Source organism: Herpailurus yagouaroundi, unplaced genomic scaffold, assembly GCF_014898765.1.
Source record: "Herpailurus yagouaroundi ecotype Mexico unplaced genomic scaffold, PumYag 203, whole genome shotgun sequence".
Classification (NCBI taxonomy): Eukaryota; Metazoa; Chordata; class Mammalia; order Carnivora; family Felidae; genus Herpailurus; species Herpailurus yagouaroundi.
Genome location: NW_024412434.1, coordinates 11306719 through 11333803, shown reverse-complemented (window position 1 = coordinate 11333803; position 27085 = coordinate 11306719). Strand labels below are relative to the sequence as shown.

Genomic DNA, 27085 nt, shown 5'->3' with positions numbered 1-27085 from the left:
TCAGAAAAAAACAAACCAACAAAAATCCCGAGAGAACTGTGACACAACATAAAAGTATCCTGCAGGTAGGAGGGAGAGAAATAAGTAGAGAGAGCATGACCTAAGGCCCTTATATTGTTTCAGAACAGAGTAAAATATTAATTAGCATTAGACTGTGATAAACTTGCATATTATAATTTCTAGGATAACCACTAAAAGAATCACAATATATTATTTAGTCTTAAAGAGACAAAAGAAATATAAGAAATTCAAAATAAAATAGAAACTTTAAAATAAAGTAGGCGATTAAACAATAAATGTATTATGAGTTGTATTAAACGTAAACAGACAAAAATTTCCAAATCTGACAATAGTGAACTGCCTTATTTCAGAATCAACTCTTCCACCCATGAGCCACAACCAGAAAACCTCGACCAAGTACAGGTAACATTTGTATGAAGGCAGAGACAGCCTCCAAGGCAAGAGCACTCAGAGGGACAAGATCCCAGAGAGAAGGAAGTCCAGCGAGGTGGTCTTGGTGTTTTACACAGCTTTTCACCTCGAGGCCCTTTCTGTTTCCAAAGCCACAGCTGAGAGACCGAGGGGCTGTGCAGAGCTTCCATCAGTCTCAAAGGGCCACAGGAACAAAAATGGGCATTCGAGGCCAGCCAAGGAAGAGGGCCTGGAAAACACCACCATGCTTTCAGTTAGGGCCTCCAAAGTAACGTGTGGGGTGAGCAGGGGTGAAAAAGAGAAAGCCCAACCCCGTCAAGAGTGCAGGTGTGCTGTGCAGATTTCCTTCGAGAGAAGCTGCTATGGGGAACACAGCTGGGTGACAGCCCCAGCTGCTGCCCTTTAATATCCACGCCACATTCGCACAGAGGCCACGTTTCCCCACGACTGCCCAAGGATTCTCAAGGGCAGTGTTTGCATGGGAGCTCCCCAGTTGCCTCACAGAGACCTCCATACCTTGTGCTGCAATCTGGCACCTTTCCTACCGGAGCCTCCCTTCCCTCTCTTCTTTCACAGATGTCAGACCTACAGTGCGCTCTGAAGTCTTCCCCTGCCTCTCCCGCCCCCTTCTTCTCAATCCTGCACAGACACTTCTCCCACGAAATCTCTGGCACGTCTAACACTGTCTTGCCATCTGTTCCTGTTGTGGCGTCTGTTTCGCAGAGAACCCGAACTGTTACACCAAATGTCAAAAAAACTAAGGCCCACCTTTAGGTAAAGACAGTCTCTGAACAGAGATGCAAAAATCCTAAATACAACAGAAAACCAAACCTGGCAATATGTAAAAAGTATCATATATTATGAACAAGCTTGGTTTAGTCCAGTAATGCAATGTTTAACAGTTGGAAAAATAAATCAATATAATTCACTATATTAAGAGATTAAAGGGAAAAAAATAAAAGGTTTATTCCAAAAGATGCAGAAAAATTCAACACTCCTTCATGGGAAAGACATTACATTCGCAGATTAGAAGATTCAAATATTTCAGGGGCGCCTGGGTGGCGCAGTCGGTTGGGCGTCCGACTTCAGCCAGGTCACGATCTTGCGGTCCGTGAGTTCGAGCCCCGCGTCAGGCTCTGGGCTGATGGCTCAGAGCCTGGAGCCTGTTTCCGATTCTGTGTCTTCCTCTCTCTCTGCCCCTCCCCTGTTCATGCTCTGTCTCTCTCTGTCCCAAAAATAAATAAACGTTGAAGGAAAATTTAAAAAAAAAAAAAAAAAAAAAAAAAAAGAAGATTCAAATATTTCAAATGTTTTCAAATAATCAAATATTGTAATTAATACAAAGCTAATTAAAATTCCAATAGGATTTTTTTGTGGGTGTAGAAACTGACAAACTGATTTTAAAAGTGTTATAATATTGCAAATGGACAAAAACAGCCAATCCAATCGTGAACAACAAAATTAAAAGACTTTACCTTTCAGCAACATTTATTATATAGTAACGACAGTAAAATTAAGATCGCAGTTTTGCTGCAAAGAAAGTGACCGATGGAATAGAACAAAGGTTGACAAATTTTGTGTGTAAAGAGCCAAGCAGTAAATATTTTAGGCCTTGCAGAACATATACAGTCTCTGTCACATATTCTTCTTCTTTTAAACAACCTTTTAAAAATACAGAACCATTCTTAGTTTGGAAGCTACACAAAAGTGAGGCACAGGCCAACCCCTGGAAAGAAGAAAGTCCAGAAACAGACCTACACATATACAGATACTTTATGATCAAGGTGGTTTTACAGAGCAGTAAAGAAAGTACGGTCTTTTCACTAAAGAGTGCAGGGTTAAATGTATATCCATATAGGGGGAAAAAATCTTGACTTCATACTACATGCAAAAATAGTCAATTACAGGTGAACTGGAGATAGATAACACAGGAGAATATCTTTGTGACCATGCTTAAATAGGATTCAACGTATTAGCCATAAAAGGGAAGATTGACAATTTGGACTATATTACAAATAGGAACTTTCCTTTATGAAAATTACTAACGAGAAATTGAAAGGTAACTAATAGCTGGATATTTGCTATAGATACAACTAATAAAATCCTCATCAAGAATATTTAAAAAATTGTTTAATGTTTTTTAAATTTATTTTTGAGAGAGAAACAGGGTATGAGTGGGGGAGGGGCAGACAGAGAGGGAGACCCAGAATCTGAAGCAGGCTCCAGGCTCTGAGCTATCAGCACAGAGTCTGACGTGGAGCTTGAACCCACAAACCATGAGATCAAGACCTGAGCCGAAGTCAGACGCTTAACTGACTGAGCCACTCAGGCGCCCCTCCTCATCAAGAATATTTAAAGAACTCCTACAAATTAATTTTTTTTAAAGTACTGATACCCAATAGCCAAACGAAAGGTAATCAACCCCATTAGTTTTCAGGAAGATAAAAATGAACCCACATTCCATACCACTATACACCCACTAAAATGACTAAAATTAAAAAGACTGACAAATATTAAATGTTAGTGAGGATATGACACAACTGGGACTCTCACACCTTGTGGTTCAGTATATTAGTTGGTATAATCACTTTGAAAACAATTTAGCGGTATCTACTAAATGTGCCTGTATGCATACCTATTAGTGTTACCCCTGGATACACAGACCCACTAGAAATAAGTACCTGTGTTCCCAAAAGTTCATGTATAAGAACGCTCATAGCTGCACTGACTGAAATAGCTAAACACTGGGGGAAAAAATCCAACTAAATTATTATATATGTTCTCTTTGTTTTAAATCAACTTTAATGAGGTATAATTTACATGTAATAAAATGTGCTCATTTTAAGTGTGAGCTTCCTAAGTTTTGACAAATGTATAAACCCATGTAACCACCATGACAATCAAGATAAAGAACATTTCCATCTTGCCAGAAACTTCCCTTAGCCCCTTTGCAATCAATTCAGGCAACCAAAATTTGGGTTGGATTTATCTTTCCTCCCATACAAATAGAATCAGACAGTCTGTACTCTTTTGTGCTTGGTTTCTTTCACTCATCAAAATGTTTTAGACAGCAAAAGCATGAACAACAAAAGAAAAAGTACATAAATTAGATTTCATCAAAATTAGGAACTTTTGTGCATCAAAGGACATTATCAAGAAAGTGAAAAAACAATCTGTGGAATGAGGGAAAATATATGCAAATCATATATCTGATAACAATCTACTATCTAGAATATATAAAGAACACTTACAACTCAAAATCAAAAAGACAAATAACCCAATTTAAAAAAAAAAAGGAGCAATGGACTTAAATAGACATCTCTCCAGAGAAGATACACAAACAGTTAACAAGCACACGAAAAGATGCTCAATTTCACTAGTTATTAAGGAAATAAATGCAAAGCAAAACCACAATGAGATACCACTTCACACTCACTAGACTGGCTATAATTCAAAAATGGAAAGTAACAGGCACTGATGAGGATGCGGAGAAACTGTGACCTTCACACATTGCTGGTGCAAATGTAAAAATGGTACAGTTACCATGGAAATGTGGAAAACAGTTTGGCAGGTCCCCAGATGTTAAACACAGAATTATCACATAACAATGGAGCAATCACACTCCTAGATATATACCCTAGAGATCTGAAAACAGGGACTCAAACACTTGCATACATAAGTTCATAGCAACACTAATTACAATAGCCAAAAAAGGTAGAAACAGTCCAAATGTCCATCAATGGATGAATGGATAAGCAAGCTGTGGTATATACATGCAAGGGAATACTATACAGCCAGGAATGAAGTATTGATTCCTGTTCCCCATGGACAAAACTCAGAAACATTACACAAAATGCAAGAAGCCATATGAAAAACATTATATATTGTATCATTCTATTTTTATAAAATATCCAGAATAGGTGAGTCCAAAGGGACAGAAGACAGACTGGGATTTCTCAGGGACTTTGGGGAGGGGAGAATAGTGAATGACAGCTTAATGGATATGGGCTTCCTTATGGAGCAATGAAAATGTTTTGGAACTAGACAGAGGTGATAGATGTACGTTTCATACATGACCTTTAATTCTATACTAAATGTCATTGAATTGTTCGCTTTACAATGGTGAATTTTGTATTATGTGAATTTCACTTCAATATAAGAAATGTTTATGAGACTGATCCACAAGGCTATGTGTATTCCATTGCATTGATACACCACAATTTGGTTGTCTATTCATATATTGATGAATACTTAGGTTGAATCCAGTGTTTATTTATTATGAATACAGCACTTAGGAATATTCCTGTACAAATAGTTTTGCAGGCAAATATTTCATTTATCTTTGGTAAATACTTATGAATGCCCTTAACATCTCTTACAACTAAGTGAAAAATACCAAAAACATTCTATCTGTCATGAGATGCATAGGTATCAAAAATATAACCAAATCAAAGATGGAAATCAATTGCGAATATTAAAGCAATAATGCTTTATCCTGCTGAACAGACTTAAGCCAATAGGACATGTTCAATTAGGAAAAAGAAGAAGAAAATTAAAGAACAAGTATAAAATGCTAAGACTATGTTAACCAAAATTGCATATGAAAGTTGAATTAAGGTATTTTAATACTCTTTACCTTTCAAGGGAACAGAATGCTCTTTCTTACATTTCCAAGGATGAATTATGAAAGTAAAGAATTTTCTGCAAAACCATGGTAGAAAGTGAGAGGAAACCCTAGAACCAGATGGCTTGTTTGTAGTCCAATGCTGTCCCTTGCTAATTACTTAAACACTTCATGCTTCAGTTTCCTCATCTAAAATAGGGAGGTTATAATATCCACCCCAGAAAGTTGATGAACTAATCCACAAAAAATCTTAAAACAGTGCCCAGCACATTATAAATCAGCTGCCACCACTGCCACCACACTATCTCCCCCTCCTCCTCCACATCATCATCATCATCATCATCATCATCATCTTCTCATCATCATCATCATCTTCTCATCATCATCATCATCACATCTTCTCTTCCTCCTCCTCAACAACATCACCATCATCATCTTCATCATCATCTTATCATCATCATCATCATCATCATCATCTTCTCTTCCTCCTCCTCCTCCTCATCAACAACATCAACATCATCATCTCTACTTCCTAAAGTATCTTCAGGACAATATCAGACATCTGTGGATGTTCTAATGAATAGTATTAAAAATTAACAAAAATATGTAACTAATTAGTATATTCGCCTACCTACCAGAGAAACTCAAATTGTTTAAACTGTCAAATACACTGAAAAATGGATCCCAAGGGGTTTAGTCAATGCACAAGACATCAGCAAAGACCCACGGAACTCACTTAGTGTTGCTACATTTTAGAAATAGTGAAACACTCTTCTAGGACCTACCGGGACACTACTGACCATGGACCTAACCATAAGAAATTCCTCTTACAATGAATTTTCAGGTCCATTTTTTACTGTTATATTATTCTGAGGGAATAGGTTTTCACCTGATGAATGGAAATTAGTGGCATAAAATACGCCCGATTTTCTCAGGTTTTCAGAATTTACCTCTTCATTAAATGGAAGAATGTTTGACCTCTAAGCATAATGGGTACTGTTCAGTGGGCATAAAATGATGAACTGGGCCAATTAGGTTTCATTGTCAGGAATAGGAAGTGTTATGATAAGAGAGGAAGGAAGAAAGAAGATATAATGAGGACTGTACCTTATATACAGATGTCAGCTCATGAGAAAATCAGGTATAATCAAAATTAATTATGAAAGTCATTTCAATCCTCCAGTAAATTCCAAAGTTTGGGTCGTTGTTGTTGTTACTCTTTGCATTTAGTAGCTTCCCAGGTCCCAATTCTGGTGTCTATGGCTACCCAGGTATCCTATCACTCTTGACATTGAATTTGGAAATGCTCTATTGGTTTTTCAGAATTACCACATCTTTCCAGAAGTGGTCTGAGGAAGTTTCTATTTCTTGCCACTAAAAGAGCCTTGGTTAGAAAACTCCAACATAGGCCACAGAGCTCTTTAGTCAGAAACAACTGCAATTGGGGGCCCTGCGTGGCTCAGTTGGTTGGGCATCCAACTCCGGCTCAGGTCATGATCTCACAGTTCATGGGTTCGAGCCCCGCATCGGACTCTGTGCTGACAGCTCAGAGCCTGGAGCATGCTTCAGATTCTGTGTCTCCCTCTCTCTGCCCTGCCTCCTCTCACTCTGTCTTTCAAAAATGAATAAATGTTAAAAAAAAATTTTTTGGGGCGCCTGGTGGCGCAGTCGGTTAAGCGTCCGACTTCAGCCAGGTCACGATCTCGCGGTCCGGGAGTTTGAGCCCCGCGTCAGGCTCTGGGCTGATGGCTCGGAGCCTGGAGCCTGTTTCCGATTCTGTGTCTCCCTCTCTCTCTGCCCCTCCCCCGTTCATGCTCTGTCTCTCTCTGTCCCAAAAATAAATTAAAAAGTTGAAAAAAAAAATTAAAAAAAAAATTTTTTTTAATAAAAAAAATTAAAAAAAAAAAGAAACTGCAATCACAAAATACAAATTTTTACTACTGAGAGAATTTATAAAATTCCCAGTTACTTTTTTGTACTACTAATGCTTAAATATACATTTTGATGCCGAAGTAGAAATCCAACAGTTATTCAGGTACCTAACAAAATGACAAACACACTCCTGGACATGTCCCTATAATTAAACTTCGACAGAATTTTTACTCATGGAATAAGTAGAAAAGAAATAACAGTAATTACAAACTTCTAATTATTCTTGTTTTGATTATTTATAAAGATCTTCTCCAGAGATTTAAGGGACAACAGGACAACAGCAAAACAGCAATTATCAACAACTATCATCAACAAAAAATATTTTTCTACTTTAACGGCCTTTTTCTTGTAAATATTATTTGCATCATAATACAGAAAACAAATCAACAAGAAAAAATAATTTTAAAACACAAGACAGTACACATATATAGGCTCTAAGAAACATACCAGAATGGAAGTTGGGTAAGGAGAATAATCAGAAAGTCAAGTGTCAAAAGAGATTCCACTAAATTGCCAAAAGGAAAGAACACTAAAACAAAACCTTTCAACTGTTTCACAGAATTTTGGCATTATCACAGGATCTCTTAGGAGTTTGAATAACATTCTGGCAATTACTTCCTCTCCAGTGATTCTAGGCTTTGACTCGGATCATTACAATGGAGGCTTGGATTCTATTTCATTAAAACAAAATTCACATAAAAAGATTTCGTAATCTCAATATGCTTGAAAGTTTTATCAGCAGATGAAACTGTAAAATAAAAATCGTCATATTCAGTTGAATTAAAATAAAGAAACTTTATTCTCATAAAATATGTTCTTATGGTTGGTTGATGAGTTGAGTTGAAATGGTATTATGAGGGCTATACTTTCACTAACTAGGCCTCAATGGACTAACTTGTGACCCCACTACCAACTGGGATGACCAGAGCAAACCTAGGCCTGGGGGGCAGAGGAGGCAGAGGACAACTCAGTCAGTCACTCCTTAAACTCCATGGACTTCCCAAATTCACTGCTCGCCAGGGAATCAGAACTGAGTAAAAAGTGATGGGTGCTCTCCTAAGATGTTCAGGGCTTCTAAACTGAGGATATCCCTGACTTTTATGTGAATTCTTTGTCCTTAGGTATTCACAAATATGAAACAAACTTCTTTGTTTTTAACTTTCTCAAGGCAGAGAAATATGACAGAGTAATTTCATATCATATTAATTATACCCTGTTTTATCCACCAATTCTTGACTTTACATAAGTCAGACTGTTTCTTAAAAGACAGCATTATTCTAGATGCTGTGTGTAACAGGCCACCTGAGCACCAGCACATCGTCCTGCGGGACGATGGGAGGACAGAAGACCCACATCCTCTTTCCTCTTGCTGAAGCTGGTTTTGTAAGCTTTCCCTTTCCTCGCTAACACCTATTTCTAGCTCATGCCAAGTAACGTTTGGAATTCTTCCTGAACCCCAGTGCATGACAGATGGTGACACAAGAGTGGCCCTCCCTGCACAACAGTGATAACTTATGAAGGGTCCTACCTGGCCTTACACTCACAGAATACTTTTGATAATGCTGAAAGAAATTGTTTTCTTCCCCTTTAACCCTTAGCATGACCATTCCAAGACCGCAAATCAGATATGGGTATTACAAAGTTTCATCAACAGGGGAGTGGATAAACAAACGGGTGGATAACCAGTCTGCGATGTACTCAAACAAACTAATCAGCAACAAATGAAAGAGCAGTGTTAGTATCTATCCATACCATGCAGTGGAACCTCAAAAATACTACAGCAAGCAAAAGACACAAACGAGTACATGATATGGTATTCCATTTATAAGAAATACTAATCTGCAGTGATGGGAAGCAGATTAGTGGTTGTCTAGGAACAGCAGAGTGCTGTGTAAGGGAACTTTATGGAATGATGGAAAGGTTTTTTGTGGTTTTTTTTTTTTAATTATTGAAGTATATAGCAATATACAATGTTACATCAGTTTCAGGTGTAAAACATAGTGATTCTACAGAAAGGTTCTTTTTGGTATTAGAGCTTGATTGGGATGGTGGTTTCACAAGTTATAGATTTATCGAAATGCACCTTACATGTATAACTGCACACTTAAGATTGGTGCAAACATGACATTCTTGTTAAAAAGGTGTAACTTCAAAGTCATGATAAGAAAACATCAGACAAAGCCAAACTGATGGGCACTGTACAAAATAATGCACTGGTACTCTTCAAAGGTGTTGAGGCCATGAAATACAAGGACAGACTGAGGCGCTGTCACAGACTAGAGAAGACAAAGGGACAAGACAATTGAATGCAATGTGGAATCTCGCATCAGAGAAAAGATGCTGGCAGAAAAACTAGTAAAAAAACAAATAAAGTCTGTAGTTTAATTAAACAGTATCAGACCAATGCTAATTTCTTAGTCCTGTTCACTGTACCACGAATGTGTAAGTTGTTGGACATTATGGGAAGCTAAACGAAGGATATACGGAAACTTCTGTACTATTTTAGCAACCTTTATTCTAGCCTAAAATCATCTAGAGATAAAAGTTTTTTAAATAGGCACATTTTATTGTGTGTGACCTTTAACTCATTAGAGTTCATATAAAATTAAAACAAAAATGAGTGGACATTAATAAGAAATATCCCCATCCCCGGCCTGATTCTCCTTTTAATAAGCTTATTAAAGATAATGCTTAAGTCAAGAGTAAGATTAACTATGAGAAGACCCCAAGTACTCTCTTTTTCACTATTTGAGTCAATAAATCTACTAGATAAAACACACAGCATTTCTTACCTAAAAAAAATTAGTGAATTTAAGAGATTACTAATTAAATAAAAATATCACAATTACTTTCCTCAGAATCATAGATGTTCTCCTGCATAAGCACTAACATATAATTAACAATAAAATCACCACATGTTGAAATCATGCTGAGACAATGGAATCCATAAAACAGTAAAATTATTTCATTTCTAGGGCTCTCCCATCTAAGAGTTATATATATATTTGGACTCGAAAAACTGTATCAGCTCATTTAATATTACTTAAGGAATAGAAAGACATGTAGCAAAACAGAGAAAAATTAAAATTTCTACAGCATACCTCCTCTGTTGCCATTTTCTTCATCCTACAATATAAAAAAAAAAATACCCATATGTGAATAGTTATTTAGAAATTCTAGTAAAATCAAAGCAAGCCTCAATTCAATTCAAAGTGCCCTCCCCAAAACGTGGCAATAACAACCTTATTAACCTCCAGAAGGATGGAGCCTTCATAAGGAAGGCACAAGGGGAGGATGAGAGGAAGATAAGAAGGAGACAGGAACTGCCTTGCATTGCTGTTGTTGTTGTCTTTAACTTACTTTAATTAATGTTCTTACCTTATATGAAAATTGAATTGCAGACTCTGGGGGATAAACAATAAAATGCCTCAATGTAAAACCAAAGCCTTGAGATGTTCTTTTCAACATAACTGTTTTGGGGCCTGGCCAGGAGAATGTTTCATCTTCGGATGGTGATACAGTTTCACTTTGTTCTTTTCCATCTTTACTCTTTGATACCTAAAATAAAAAGACATTTAAAAGTTAACTAGAAAATTCAATAGACTTCCTCACTTGGACAAAAACCATATGTATGAGTGCAGATACAAACCTAAAGGAAAAAGAGGAACCATATTCTTTGTATTACAAATCACGTAGATCATCGTGATTCTTCTAGAGAGGGATGCTATGAAAGGTAATCAGATGTAAGAAAGAACCCTTGGTAAATCTAACAGTTAAAACTGAAAATGCAATAGAAGGTATGAAGCTAACACTATGACCATCCCGTAAGGCACTAAGAAACACAAACTATGAAAGAAGAGACGTGATTCTCTTACTAAGAACACTAAAACTGTTATCAGAGAGTCCAACAGAAATAAAAGATAATTAGAAAATAATAGACAAGACCTTCAAGTCCTGAGCACAAATTCAGTACCCACACAGCTAGTCCTTCCACTACCCTGGCTATCCAGCATTCTGCTCTCTTCTCTTCCACTCTTGGCTTTCATCTGGTCATGGCTGAAAACCCTGCGCAATCTCCAATCAAACACCCACTCTTCATTCCCTCCCATCCATGCCTCAGCTCTTCTAAATCTGCCGTCTGGAGCTGCTGCCTCCTACCTCTTCCCTGTCCCTCACCACCTCATGTTCTCACTTCCCTTGTAAGCCAGCTTCAATTCACTCCATTGCCTTTCTCTTCCTTCCTCGAAGTCCTAACCTTGACATAATCTAACCTCGGATAAATAATTAACACTGCCTGCTCTGGGCCTGCACCTATGTGGCCAAACATGAGCAGAGAAAAGAAAGAAAGAAAGAAAGGAAAGAAAGAAAGAAAGAAAGAAAGAAAGAAAGAAAGAAAGAAAGAAAGAAAGAAAGAAAGAAAGAAAGAAATTGAACAAACAAATAAATAAGTATGAAGCTGTTTTCATTTTAAGTTCATAACCTCAAGGGAGCTTTTACTGTTGTCTGCCAATAATAATATAGTTCTGTCCAGTATATTCGAGCTACATGACTATTTTATCCCTTCTCATCCTCACTTGCAGCTAATGACCCTGCATTCTGTCACACTGAAAACCACAGGCCATGAGATGAGAGCTTAGTCGCTTGCCACATCTACCCCCCTACAGCTGTGGCCAGCTTCTCCTGCCCTCTTTCTCATCACAATCCTGCTCCGATGGCCCACTCTTCTGGGGTCCCTACCCATGTACCAGACCCCTTTTACTGCTCACAGATGTGATTCCTGTAATTCTCCCCTCTCCTTCACATCATCTATTTTCTTTACTATATTCCCATCAGCATAGACACATTTTGTAGGTTCTTTAATTTTAAAGTAACAACAACAAAATCCTCGAACCACATAGCCCTCTCAAGCTACCACCTTGTTGGCCACCACCACTCTGCCTATCCTGTAGAGCAAAACTCTTTGAAAGTTGACTATAGTTGCTCTCTTGAATTATCTTCCTCCCATTTTCTTTTGAATCCCCTTAAATCAGGCTTTTGCCACCATAATTCCCTGATACTGTCCCGGTCAAGGTTACCAACGGCTTCCACATTGCTAAACTGAGCAGTCAATTCTCAGTTCTTGTCTTAATGTGACTTACCAATGGGTTCAAGAATCACTTCTCCTTTTTGAAAATTTGTCTCCACTTGACTTCCCATACTGATTTTATTCCTAACTCATAGGCTATTTCTTAGTCTCCTTTGTTACTACGTCATCTGCTCAACTTCTGACATTGGGAATATCCAGGGCTCAGTCCATAGACTTTTCTAGTTCTACTCTGTCTTTTGGTGATTTCATCCAGTCTAATGCTTTAAATACCATTTATATATAGACAACCCCTAATTTTTAAATCTAGCCCAGATATCTCCCCAATCTAATAGGTATCTCAAAATTGTGTCTGCATTACTGCTAAGATTTTGTATTAAATTACAATTCCAAGTTCATCTCAACAGTTTGAAATATCACCTTTATTGGGGCACCTGGGTGGCTCAGTTGGTTAAGCATCCGACTCTTGATTTCAGCTCAGGTCATGATCTCATGGTTCCTGAGTTCAAGCCCTGCATTGGGCTCTGCACTCACAGCACAGAGCCTGCTTGGGATTCTCTCTCTCCGTCTCTCTCTGACCCTCCCCATTTGTTCTCTCTCTCTCTCTCTCTCTCTCAAAATAAATAAATAAACTTAAAAAAAATGCCACCTTTGTCAAATGGCAAATACTTGAACATGCTTCATTTTATTATATTTTTATTATGTTTCACTAGTGAATCTACCTATTCCTTCAGAATGACTTGCTTCATATAAAGGTGTTAAAACTTAAAAAATGTTCTGAAATTAATTTTTGCATGATAAAAAATTTATTACACTACAAAGAAAATAAATCCAAGAGACTTCTAAATCCTTAATATTTTCATCACAGTCAATATTTGGGCTGTTAGTAGTTAGCTATTCATCAATTTCATTTTCTCTTCTTCCTGGAAAGATAACTAGATAGTAACATTCTCCAGGCAAACTTGCCATAAGAGCAGCTGTGGCCAAATTCTAGTCAATGGAATTCTAGTCAGTGGAATGTGAATGAAAATAATATGCAATATACAAAAATCAGTTGTATTTCTACATACTTACAATAAGCATTGGTAACTGAAAAAACTTTTAAAATACTGCTCAAAATATGAAATACTTAAGGACAAATCTGACAAAAGATTTGCAAGACTTATTAACTGAAAATCCAAAACACTGCCGAGAGATTTCAAGCATATATAAATAAAATGGAGAGATATACCATGTTCATGGATCAGAAGACTAAGTATTCTTAAAATGTCAACTCTCCCCATATTGATCTAGAAATGAGATCACAATAAAAATCCAGGAGATTTCTGTTTAGAAGTTAACATACCATTTCTAAAATTCACTTTAAAATGAGAAGAATCCAAACAGCTATAACAAATTTGAAAAAGAACAAAATTGGTGTACTTACAGAACAAGAATTCAAGGCTTATCATAAAGCTACAATAATCAAGACTGAAATCATCTATGGAGACTTTGTGCACCTGAAGCTAATTTATCATAAATGCATTTTAGTTTATCCTCCCTTCTGGGACTTTGCTAGAAAGAGGGAGTAAGAGCAAACATCAACATGGGGGAATCAAGCTGAGTCTCAAGTAACTGCAAAAGTGATCATACAATTAGGTAAAGTTTGCAGGATAAAGGTTATTATTCTGGGCTTAATCACCTAAATAGTTTAGTCAAGATTTAAGCAGTGACTAGATCCTCCTTTTGTGATCCAAATGAAAGAATCATTTTATACATGCACATAAGAAATCCCCCATTTATTCAGTAAATCAATACTGAGAACCTACTGTGTATCTAACACTGTTCCACCCAGTTAGGATACAAGGGTAAATAAAATATACATAATTTATTTTGTTTTCTAAATTAAGCTTCTAATTTTAAGATAATTATAGGTTCACATGCATTTGTAAGAAATAACACCAAGGGATCTCCTTAATCTTTATGCAATTTCCCTCAACATCAACATCCTGGAAAACTATAGTACATATCACAACCAGGATAATGACATGGATAGCATCCATTCATCATATTCAGAGCAATTTTACTTGTATCCTGTTTATGTTTAGTTCTGTGCAGTTTTATTGCATGTGTACAATTGTATATTCACCACCAGTCAAGATACAGAACAGTGCTTTTACCACAGGATCTCTCCTGTGGTCCTTTCATAACCACATCCACCCTCTCCCTTCGCCCCTCACCCAGCCCCTAACTCTAGGCAACCACTACTCTGCTCTGTATTTCTATCATTCAACAATGTTATATAAATGGAATCATGCAGTCAGTAAACTTCTGGGATTGCCTTTTTTCACTCAGCCTAATTCTCTGCAGAATCACCCAAGTTGTTGCATGTGTCAACAGCTCATCTCTTTCATTGCTAAATAGTACTCCACGGTATGGATACACCACAGTTTGTTTGAAGGACATCTTGGTTGTTTCTAATTTGGGGCTATTATGAATAAATATATTACAAATATTTGTACACAGGTTTTGTGTGAACATAATTTCCATTTCTCTGGAATAAATGTCCAAGAGCATAATTGCTGGGTTATATGGTAACTGCATCTTTAGTTTTGTAAGAAACTGCCAAACTATTTTCCACAGTGAATATACAATTTTAGGTTCCCAGGATGTATGATGTATGAGTGATCCAATTTCTTTGCTTCCTCGACAGCATTTGATACTGTCATTATTTTTTATTTTAGCCATTGTTATAGGTGTGTAGTGATAGGTACTGTGATTATACTTTGCGTTTCCCTAATGGCTAATAATAAACATCTATTCATGTGTTGCCATCTTATTATATAATTGTAACACAAAAGACTCTTCAAGACTTAAGATTAATAAATCCTTTCATGTTACACATGAGGAAACTGAGGCCCAAATTGGTTATGCAATTTATCTGAGATTACTGCTGGCTAGTGTCAGGGCAAGAATTAAAATCATGGCTTCCTGAATCTAAAGCTAGAATATCTCCCCTATGTCATATTACGTTTCTTCTCTTTTATTCTGTAGTCTGCACAGATTCTTCTCCTCAATAGCTCTTTGATCCAATTATATTTTTAAATTTCACTTTCCTGCAGGACTACAATTTTACCACTTTGAAAACTGTCCATGTCTTAAATTTATCTTGAGTGAAGTATTATGACTTGGCCCCTGAGCTTCCAAATATATTCAAGTTTTCTTTACTTTTCCTTTGAATATAGAGATAACCCTCTTGCATTATGAGTTCATGTTTCAAGTTTCTTAACTAAGCCTGCTATGTCTTATTCTACTGACTTCTTCACAAAAATGGAGAGGATGGGATGAAGAAGAGTAAGGAATTTCTTTTTTGATCCTGAAAACTTTTAAAGATTTTTTAATGCAACACAGCTCAATTGTTTCTATTATTTCACCTTCCCAGAACATCACACTAAATCCTCTCCAGCCTCCTACCTTTTCCCGACAGGACAGAAGGGAGGGTTATACTTCTTTCCACATAGAAAGAGAAGATGAAAAGAAATACACATATGGGCCTTCTCTACTCCTTTTCTACTTACCCACAGAGCCATTTGATGTGATGACTTTATCAGAAGGGCAAACCACAGGCACACGGTGAAGGGCACAGCAGTTACAGAATCCTCCACTTAAGAAGACCCCTAAGGCATGTCCCTCGCGACACGTCTCACCTCCCCACCATGAGCATCAAGTCACGTACTAGCAGCATCAGGGTGCAACAGGTAACCAAGAGACTAGAACAATGGCAGTTAAATTTCTGTGGATTAAGGACTGTCATTTGATCCCCTTAAAAGACTTCATAACAAGGTCACTCGATTGAATAAATAATGGCTCAAGGTTAAAAGAAACCAAAATAAAGGACGAAAACTAACTGCATAAAACCCAGACATAACAATTAGACAAAGCAACCCAAAGGAGTGAAAGAAGGTATAAGAGGAAAACAATCATATAACAATAAAGGAAATTAAAACCTCATGGATGAGAATACAAATTGGCATGACGGAACTTTTTAGGATAATAGAAATGTTCTAAAAGTAGGTTGTGATCAAAGTTCCACAACTGTATAAATTTAGTACGAACCACTGAAATGCAAACTGACAGTAGCAGGTGAATTTTATAGCATGTAAATTATACTTCAATGAAGATATTAAAAAAAAAAAAACATTCACATAGGTAAAAAGGACAAAGTCTAAATGTTATCCTGAGCTGTCATGAAAGTAAACACAAGAGTTACAAAAGAATGCTTATGCACACAATAAATATATGACCCCTCAGCTATCTTTTGTAACTACTTGTACTTTAAGTAGAATCTGGATAGCTTCCTAGAAGTTTCCAGGAAGCAGGCTGTGTTCAGCTTAAAAAATTCTAATATTAATTCTATCATATACCTAAGATTATGAGTCCTACTCCTACTTTGAAAATATTTTAGTTTATCTTACCACTGACAATGTTATCAGTTTCCTAAAGTAAGATTTTTCTTATTTTAGGGCCAGGTTTTTTTTTTTTGTTTTTTTTTTTTTGAGAGAGAGAGAGAGAGCAGGCATGGGTGTGTGCACAAGCAGGGGAGGGGCACAGGGAGAGGGCAAGAGAGAATCTCACTCAAGCAGGCTCCACACTCAACACTGAGCCTGACACAGGGCTTGATCTCAGGACGCGGAGATCATGACCTGAGCTGAAATCAAGAGTCAGAGGCTTAATTGACTAAGCCACCCAGGCTACCCATAGGCCAGACTTCAAACTGATAACACGTCCTTTTTTTTTTTTTAATGTTTTTATTTATTTATTTTATTATTATTTTTTTTTTTTATTTTATTTTTGAGACAGAGAAAGAGCATGAACAGGGGAGGGGCAGAGAGAGAGGGAGGCACAGAATTTGAAACAGGTTCCAGGCTCTGAGCTGTCAGCACAGAGCCCGATGCGGGGCTCGAACTCACAGACCATGAGATCATGACCTGAGCCGAAGTCGGACGCTCAACCGACTGAGCCACCCAGGCACCCCTGTTTTTATTTATTTTTGAGAGAGAGAGAGAGAGAGAGAGAGAGAGAGAGAGAGAACACAAGTTGGGGGAGGGGCAGAGAGAGAGGGAGACAGAATCTGAAGCAGGCTCCAGGCCCTGAGCTGTCAGCACAGAGCCTGATGCAGGGCTTGAACTTATGAACTGCAAGATCATGACCTGAGCCAAAGTTGGATGCTTAACCTACTGAGCCACTGGGTGCCCCGATACAACACCCTTTTAAGATGTTTCTCCTTTACAGTTTTGAAATGTTACCACAGGTAAGGCTGTCGTCTGGCTGGATTTTTTTCTTTGATAACCCAAGGAGATGGGATTGCACAGAGGGGACGGAGCATGGACTCGAGCCAGTCTACCTGGGCCTGGGTCCTTGGTTCCACAGCTGTGGACCTTGGACAAGTTCCTTAACACATCTGTGCCTCAGTTCCACATCTTTACTATGAGGATAATACCAGTGCATACTTCACATCCTTATGGGATTAAAAGAGTTAAAGTCTGTAAAGTGCTTAAAACAGTAAATCATGGGGTGCCTGGGTGGCTGAGTCAATTAAGCGTCCAACTCTTTTTTTTTTTTAATAAGATGAACTATTTTATTTTTTAATTTATTTTTTAATGTTTATTTTTGAGGCAGAGGGAGACACAGCGTGAGCAGGGGAGGGGCAGAGAGAGAGGGAGACACAGAATCCGAAGCAGGCTACAGGCTCTGAGCTGTCAGCACAGAGCCTGATGCGGGGCTCGAACTCACGAACTATGAGATCATGACCTGAGCTGAAGTCGGATGCTTAACTGACTGAGCCACCCAGGCGCCCCTTAAGTGTCCAACTCTTGATCTCTGCACAGGTCGTGAGCTCACCATTTGTGAGATGGAGCCCCACATGGAACTCTGTGCTGACAGGGCACAGCCTGCTTGAGATACTGCCTCCCTCTGCCCCTCCCCCCATCCCCACTTGTTCACTCCCTCTCTCTGCCCTTGTCGTGCTTGCTCTCTCTCTCTCTCTCAAAATAAATAAATAAACACAACAATTAAAAAAAAAGAACTGGAAAACAATGTTAAAACAAAACCAAAAAAAAAAAAAAAAACAGTAAATCACACATACTAAGCATTAGTTAACTGTTCTTTAAAAAACCCAGAAGTCACCAATAAATAATGGCTTCTTTCAAAAAGGTATCATGAAAACAGTTTTCAGATACTCAGATGAACCATAAACCACAGTGTTGCCTGAAGGGAAAAGAAAAATCTGGATTCTCCATTAAAGTTTCTACTAGATTTTTACAGACATCATAGCAAGTCTGATGGAGACCTGGGTTCACGGTGATTGAGTAACCCGTCAAAACCAACCAGCTAGTAGGTGATAGAACTTACTCTTTAGCTTCTGTGTCATGAGTAGAAAGGAAATGACAACCATCATTTAGATATTGCTTATCTTTAAAGTACTTCCTCCATAGTTGTAATGCCACAGAGAGGTTAATCTTACAGCAAATTATCCCTCACATATTAGGTTTCCTTGGTGTGGCATTTCTCTGCAAAATTTTTCAACATATGTGGAAACATGATGTTTTGCAGGGTTTGTCTGTTTAAAGTCCAATTTAAATTCCAAGTTCAAGCTAAAACACACTTGAATAAAGTTTTTTTATATGCTAAGTATGCTTGCTAACCCTTGACTTGCAGCTTCTGTTTCTAGAGTCTCCTAAAGATGTATCTAGATGTGTTTTTCCAAGGATTCTAGTTCTCAGTAGGTATTTTAATATTTAAGAGATGAAAAATGATGAGCAAAGAAACTGAAAAATCTAGATGACTTTAGTCTAAAATATTTCAAATTAAATACCTGGACTTAATTTTTAAAATGTAACTCTTAATTTTTACATTAATTATTTCCTTGCAAATTCCTATAATATCTTTTATCTAGGTTGACTGTTGACATAGGTCCTTTCTGCTGCTATTCCTATATGCTATGATTTACAATTATTTTGAATCAGTATTTTTTTATGTGATTTCCTTTCCTATTCAGAGTTCTGGTTTTAAATGTAATTTTTACATAAATGCACTTTTCTCCCTTCTGTCTCTTTCTCTCTGATTTTCAGATCCCAATATTTCAAAGACACAAGTTCTTAATTCCTCAATTTTACAACTGCACCCTCATAAAAGATAGGTATTTTAAAATTTGTGGTAAATTTAAAAATTGGGAAGATTACTGTGAAATTTCGAGAAATTTTACTGTTTTTTAAACTATTATGACTTTGAAAAGTTTATCTTTTTATCTGGTTTTTTTTTTTTTTTTTTTTTTTTTTTAAGAGAAAGAGAGTAGGGGAGGGGCACAGAGAGAGACACGGAGAGAGAGAATCCCAAGCAGGCTCCACGCCCTCAGCACGGAGCATGATGCAGGGCTCGATCTCACAGAACGTGAGATCATGACCTGAACCAAAATCAAGAGTCAAGCTTAACCAACTGAGCCACCCAGTGCCCCGAAAAGTTATTTCGAATTTACTTATGACCCATATAACCTGGTAATATTATCAGGCTCATAAGACGACAAGATGGTAAAAGTCAGAATGTACTTCTCTTCACAACCACTCAGCCCCATTTCCTGGGCATATTCTCTGAGTTGTGTTATCAGTTGGTGGTGACAGGTTTAGATGACACCTACTTAATTCTCTCCCTCGGTCCTCTTGTGACTAATAATAAATGTCTTCATGATAACTGGGGAAAGTCTGAGTTTGTCTGCTAAAATAGCGACCTCACTTTCAAAATAATGCCTGGAACGAGAATCCTCATGAGTCCTCTGGCACATGTAAACCTTCCCTTACAGTTTTAAGGAGTTCCTCCTTACTAATCTGGTTCCGGAAGCAGGTATGACTGAATCTAACTGGCATATTTTCTGCATTCATTTTTTTCTTCCTTAACAGCCTCTGGCATCACCTTCTAATTCTGTTACTTAAAAAATTCATTAAAGCAAGGTAGGCTGGGGAATGTGACTAAACTATTTGCCAGAAAGAGGAGGAAAGGGATTGATGAACAGCTGCCCCATCTCTGATGCGGTTCACTGATTTTCACTGGTATATAAAATTCCATTGTGAATATACCACATCTTATTTATCTTTTATCCTATAAAAGGAAACAGGCCTTTTTCCAGTTATTTTGCAATTACAATTTAAAAAAAAAAAAAAGGCCTCAGAGCACTTGGGTGTCTCAGTCAGTTGAGCGACTTCGGCTCAGGTCATGATCTCACGGTTTGTGAGTTTGAGTCCCACCGTCCAGCTCTGTGCTGACAGCTGGGAGCCTGGAGCCTGCTTCAGATTGTGTGTCTCCCTCTCTCTCTGCCCCTCCCCCGCTCATGCTCTGTCTCTGTCTCAGAAATAAACAAACATTAAAAAAAAAATTTTTTTTTAAGCCTCTAAGAACATCTCCCCATTGGAAGGACATCCTTTATACCATAGTTTCTTTAAAGTATTTACATAGGGAGTGCCTGGGTGGCTCAGTAGGTTGAGCAACCAACTCTTGATTTCGGTTCAGGTCATGATCTCAGGGCTGGTGGGACTGAGCCCCACCCCGGGCTCTGTGCTGACAGCATGAAGCCTGCCTGGCATTCTCTCTCCCTCTCTCTCTGCCCCTCCCCTACTAGCTCACACACAAGCACACAAACACATGCTCACTCTCTCTGTCTCAGAATAAATAAAAACTTTAAAAAAATAAAATAAAGTATTTACATTGGATTTACCTACTTTCTTTAAGGCATTTACATAGGTTTATATACTATTTAGATGGTTTCCTTATGGTATTTGCCTGTATGGGATATGCCTTTACAATTTAATGCCAGAAGATGGCTTGCTAATATAGTAAATTTCAATGTGTAATTCAGAAATCTGATCTGGACTATGGCCATAAGCAGACACTACCATAGTTTATCCCTATCATCCTACTTTACCGAGAGGGACATACGGTTTAGGAGACCATCTCTCTTTGAACACACAGACTTTTCTCAATATTTCCACCTCAGTTTCACTCATACTGCCTTAGTGCTATCTCTGGAAATATTTAAAACTCATTTCTCATTTAAAAAAATCATTTATGGCTTTGGTTTTAGAGAAAAAGAAATCAAATGAAAAATATTTTTATATTTTGCATGTGCTGTACACACTGCACAGTTGTTTCCTGAACAACTGAGTGCCTAAATTCCACTTCATATAAGGGAGAGATATTTCTACTTCAAGATGCATAATTATACCAAAAATTCTTCCGATATTAACTACAAGCAAATATGAGCATAAGTGATGCTAAAAGTTCAGCTAGCGTCCAGTGAGCATCGCCCATGTGTTGTCAGTGTCACCATATTTAAGTGGTATTACAACTTTGAGACACATGGATTTCCATTTTTTTCAAAACGAAGCTCAGAGAAGTATAGTGACTTTCCCACAGTCCTAAAACATAAAACTCCAATTGTAGAAACCTTTTCTCTAAAAAGCAGCTCTCTATCCAAAAATGTAAAAGAACTCAATCTGATTCTCCTTAAAATACGCGTGACTTATAAACAATATTTCATTTTTAAAATAGTTCATCAATCCATTTATTAAGGGCAAATACAACTAAATACACATTCAACTAACTCAAGTATTTATTTAATCTAATAAATTTGTCCTCTTAGATTGCAAGACATACTTAAATCCATACAGAAGACTCCACACAGAAGAATGATCTCCTATAGACTTCAAACACTTTCTTTTTAATAGGGCCTTATATAATTTAGATTTTACAGAAACCAAAATTCCAAACTACCCACGAAAAAAGAAACGTCACAGAAATTTATCAGCTTGATTGTCGAACGCCTTCTGAGCATACTAGGAACGGATTTGCATGAAATGATGACTATTAACTGGAATGCCAAAGTTATTTAAATCTGCTTTACATAAACGTATTTATTTATGTATTCATATTTAGCTGAAGGGACGCAGAATGATGTACTTCTCCCACAAACCATGCAGCAGTACTCTATTAATAAGTATTAAAATTTCTGCTTAATTGCTTTTTCCTTTCCTGAGTTTTAATAAATATGGAACTTCCTAAAGGCAGGAAAGAGCCAAAGAATGGAAAGAAATAAAGCATTTGTTAAATGCATATTTATTTATTTACTTATTTATTTTTAACGTTTATTTTTGAGACAGAGACACAGCATGAACGGGGGAGGGGCAGAGAGAGAGGGAGACACAGAATCGGAAGCAGGCTCCAGGCTCTGAGCCATCAGCCCAGAGCCCGACGCGGGGCTCGAACTCACGGACCGTGAGATTGTGACCTGAGCTGAAGACGGACGCTCAACCGACTGAGCCACCCAGGCGCCCCTAAATGTATATTTAAAAGAGTACAGTGGTAGTCACATTTAGCATAGACCCAAACAACAAAACAAGAGCATTATATCATGCAAATATTCACAGTTTAATACAATTTATACAAGGACAAGTATTTTGCCCACAGCATCAAAGTCTATCAGGCTCTACTGAGAATTTATAATCTATTACCTTTTAAATCTATCTACCAAAATCAAGGAACATAGTTTTACTTACATTCCTCCTTTGCTGCTGTCTTGCCAGAAAATATCTGCTAATCATAAAGATGCAATGACAGAATTGATCATTTAGTACAACATACCTCTCTCTTTTCCCAATATAGTATTATACTGCTAGAATTTTCTTCTTAAACATGAAATTAATCAGTTCCTAAATTCTCATTTCATGAGATTTTCAAATCATAAAGGAAAGATACTCAGCTTCCAAAATACTTTTCTCCTAAGGATTTTTGAAAGGAATTACTTAACTGATTCTTTCTAGATAGAGAAGGACACGGAAGAAAAAATAGTACACTAAAATTAATCAGAGAAAGAAAGAAAGAAAGAAAGAAAGAAAGAAAGAAAGAAAGAAAAGAAAAGAAGAAAAGAAAAAAGAAAAGAAGGATGGAAGGACTGGGGAGGGAGGGAGGAAGGCAAAAACGTGGTCCCATGGTGTTACAGAAAATGGAATCAAATGAAAATTCTCATACACTTGTACCTGGGAGCATACTCTTTCTGTAAACCTACTTGGCAATATTTATCAAGAGACTTAAATTTTATACCTTTTAACCTAATAAGTAGCAAAGTAGTAAGAGATGAGGGCAAAGATTCATATTCTAAGATGTTCATTCCAAGGTATTATAAACGCAAATTGGAAACTAAAGGTCCAATAACAGCAACAGAAAGGAATAAATAAAATCATGATATAGCTACTGAAGTCATGATTGTGAAAAAATGGTTAATGGCATGGTAAATAGCATGCCCAAACACAATGCTAAGGAAAAAAGTAAAATATAAAAGTCAGAGTATGATAAAAAGTATTTTTTTAACGTTTACTTATTTTTGAGAGAGTGAGAGAGACAGATCGTGAGCAGGGGAGGGGCAGAGAGAGCTGGAAACACAGAATCCGAAGCAGGCTCCAGGCTCTGAGGCGTCAGCACAGAGCCCAACGCAGGGTTCGAACTCATGAGCTGTGAGATCGTGACCTGCGCCAAAGTCGGACTCTAAACCAACTAAGCCACCCAGGCGCTCCTATAAAAATTATTTTAAACACACACACACACACACACACACACACACACACACACACACACACACTTTGGAATCAAAGGCCAGATTTCTCTTTTTTCTAAATAACTCCTAGATTTTCTACAATGAACATGCTTGCCAGCACTAATAACTTTGCCCATCTGCCTTCAATGTTGTGTAGCATATTCCTTGCTGACAGGTTGTATTCTGAAAATTCCGTCTGTGCTGAATGGTCCACTGCCTTCTCAGTGCCAGAGTTCCTTCCAGCCAAATGCCCCAACCACCGTACTGCCACAGGGTACTCCAACTCCAGCCGAATGCCCCAACCAGTACTTTGAAGCAGTTTCTCAGGTCCTTTACCCGACGGAACATCCTTACCGTACAACATATCCTACCGTGGTGTAACTACTTGTTTATACCTTTGTCTTTTTAATCACAGAGCAGCTTCCTGAGGAGCAGGTCTATGTCTTATTCCAGTGCCCAACAAAAACCTGACAGAAAGTAGTACATGAAAAGCAAATTAAACTTAAATGAATTAAATGAGCAGAGTTTAAGAAAAAAAAGGATAACACAGGGGCACCGGGGTGGCTCAATGTCCAACTCTTGACTTCAGCTCAGGTCATGATCCCAGGGTCGTGGGATGGAGCCCTGTGTTGGGCATGGAGCCTGCTTAAGATTCTCTCTCTCTTGCTCTGCCCCTCTCCCCGTTCATGTTCTCTCTCTCTAAAATAAAAAAAAATAATTTAGGGGCACCTGGGTGGCTCAGTCGGTTGAGCGTCCAACTTCAGCTCAGGTCATGATCTCACGGTTCGTGAGTTCGAGCCCCGCGTCAGGCTCAGGGCTGATGGCTCAGAGCCTGGAGCCTGCTTCTGATTCTGTGTCTCCCTCTCTCTCTCTGCCCCTCCCCCATTCATGCTCTGTCTCTCTCTGTCTCAAAAATAAATAAATATTAAAAAAAATAATAATTTAAAAAAATAAATTTAAAAAAGGATAATATAAAACGATTAATTTAAAATCTTGTGGAATTATTGTTTACTCTTTCCCCCATTTTTCTCAATTGAGACAGTAAATGTATATAGCTCTATTTCCTATCAAACAAAGATAGAGAAATAGCCATAAACTCAAATACAGATGTCTATTTTTACACGTATTTTCTTATAAAGAAGCTTTCTTACATGAGTTATTTTCAGAAGCTACTTATTTTCTGATATGAATAAAATCTTGTTGACTCTGAATCAGAGAACAGATTTTATTTTTAGGTTAAAAACAATTATATCCCTACCCTTTGGGCAGACAGGAATCTCCAATTTCAGCTTGAACTTCAGTTCATTTTAGCTACCAACGAATAATGCAGTCCCCTCTGAGCAGACACAAGTAACTCTGAGCATACACACGGGATAGAGAAGACATATGTAGAGAACATCAGGCTCATATCATGTGGTTTCGCTATTTTGTTTGAAGCACTGTAATGATCTACAAAGTCAGGGACTGGTTAAACGAACATACAAATAAACATTCCAAATGTAATTTAATTTATGATTATCAATGACCCTATACTGGCAACCAAGGTTAGCAGCTGACTCAATTTCATTGGACTGAACTGTAGAGACTACATAATTTCACAGAATTTGATGGACCTAGAAGGAAACATAGAGATAATATAATCCAACTTGGTCATTCACCATTTCATAAAATAGAACACTGAGTCTCAAAGGGGTTAAGTAATTTGCCAAAAGTTACCCAATTATTATTGGTGACCCCAACTATTCATTAGGGTCCAAACTGAAGTAGGGTAGGTCAGTATTACATCAGGAAGAGAGTATTACATCAGACATGAAGATTAATTTCCTCACTAGCTCTCAATGAATATAGCCTATCATAGTCTGACACCTGTTATTTCCAGGAGAGCAAGGTTGACACATAAGATAAGGTCTTCCCGATAAGAACCTTATACCCCAATGAATATGAAGGTGTGAAACTTAAAGGAAGTAGCATAAAAAGTACTTAGAATTACTGAATCTTAGAAATAGGGTATTTTTTTTTTCCTTTCCCTTGCCTTTGGTTAAAAGGTATCCTGAAACAGAAGCTCAGTATACAAGATATCAAATACATTGAGCTGCTCTGTCTGGGAGAGACAGGCAGGGAGAGTCTGTACAGAAGCCGGCTTAATTCTGCTAGTTCTACAGAAACTTCCAACAGCCTGTTAGGGAGCTTACAAATCAGAGATCTAGTTCAACAAATTTATTTCACAAATACAGAAACTGAGGTCCAGAGAGACTTGCTGATGGTCTCGTAACTAATGAGTGACATAGTTCGGACCAGAACCTGTGTTTCCAAGTCTCCTAATCCTGACACTTTTCTACTACACAACGCCACTGATAGACTGTTTCAGCAATCTGGGGAAAATAGTTAATGGGTAACCTATCTTTCTTTTTCCTTTCATAATTTATGTTTTTTAAACACACAGTACATGTTATGTTCATTAAAGACCTATTAGAAAATAGAACTAAAGCCAAAAGAAAATAACTCATGTACCAGTACTCCTCTAGAGAAAATGGACGTCAATATTTTGGTGTATATATACATCCTTCCAGAATTTTTCATATGTAAATACATATAAATATGCACTTTAGAAAAATGTTCTTTTAATCTACTTATTTGTATTTAATATGTTATGAATCCCTTTCCATATTAACATGTTTTATCATATGAATAAACATTTTATTTATTCACTCTTCCCTAGTGAATAGTGTTCATTCCTATGAACACATGGAATGTTCTAAATAGGGTAAGTCATTTAGATATGTACACAGTACATTAAACTTCCCTATGCTACTCTTAGTATTACTACTATTACAACCACTTTAAAGACAATATTTGTGAAAACCCATAAGTAGTTGTCAGGATAAATTTCTAAGCATGGGTCTGCTGGCTCAAATAGTTTTGTTTGTTTTTAGTTTCCCATACAAAATTCCAAAGTGCTATCTATAAAACAAAGTCACAAACCCACTGACAATACATGAGACCAGTGTATCCGTATTCCAGCATACAGTGGGTATTTTTTAATCTCTGCAAATATGCTAAAATGAAAAGTGGTTCTTATTGTTTTAATTTTGTTTCTCTCATTAGTAGTGAGACTAAACATCTTTGTCTGTAACATCCTATTCTTAAAGACTTATAATATAAATAACACAGACAAAAAATACACAGAGAGTCTCCAGCTTGTTTAAGATTGAATTACAAGAAAACATGTCGTCATTGGAGTTCAGAACACAGTTCTCATACAAAATTATAAATGAGGGTTGACAGTAATAGCTTAAAACATGGTTGTAGAAATCAAAGCAAAATCTCTGGGAACTAGAAAGAGAGCTTAAAATCCACAAGAACTCAGACACGACCATGTGGGGAAACAGACCCCAGATCT

The 27085-nt window shown here is 37.4% G+C and overlaps 1 protein-coding gene across 1 annotated transcript in view; it reads right to left on the bottom strand.

The window, feature by feature from the left end:
- Nucleotides 1-27085, bottom strand: part of ARHGAP21 (Rho GTPase activating protein 21) — a 135109-nt gene that overhangs the window by 66865 nt on the left and 41159 nt on the right. The window contains 2 exon segments of the mRNA XM_040451194.1: nucleotides 10090-10114; nucleotides 10367-10546. Of these exon segments, the coding sequence (XP_040307128.1) occupies nucleotides 10090-10114; nucleotides 10367-10546 (205 nt within the window).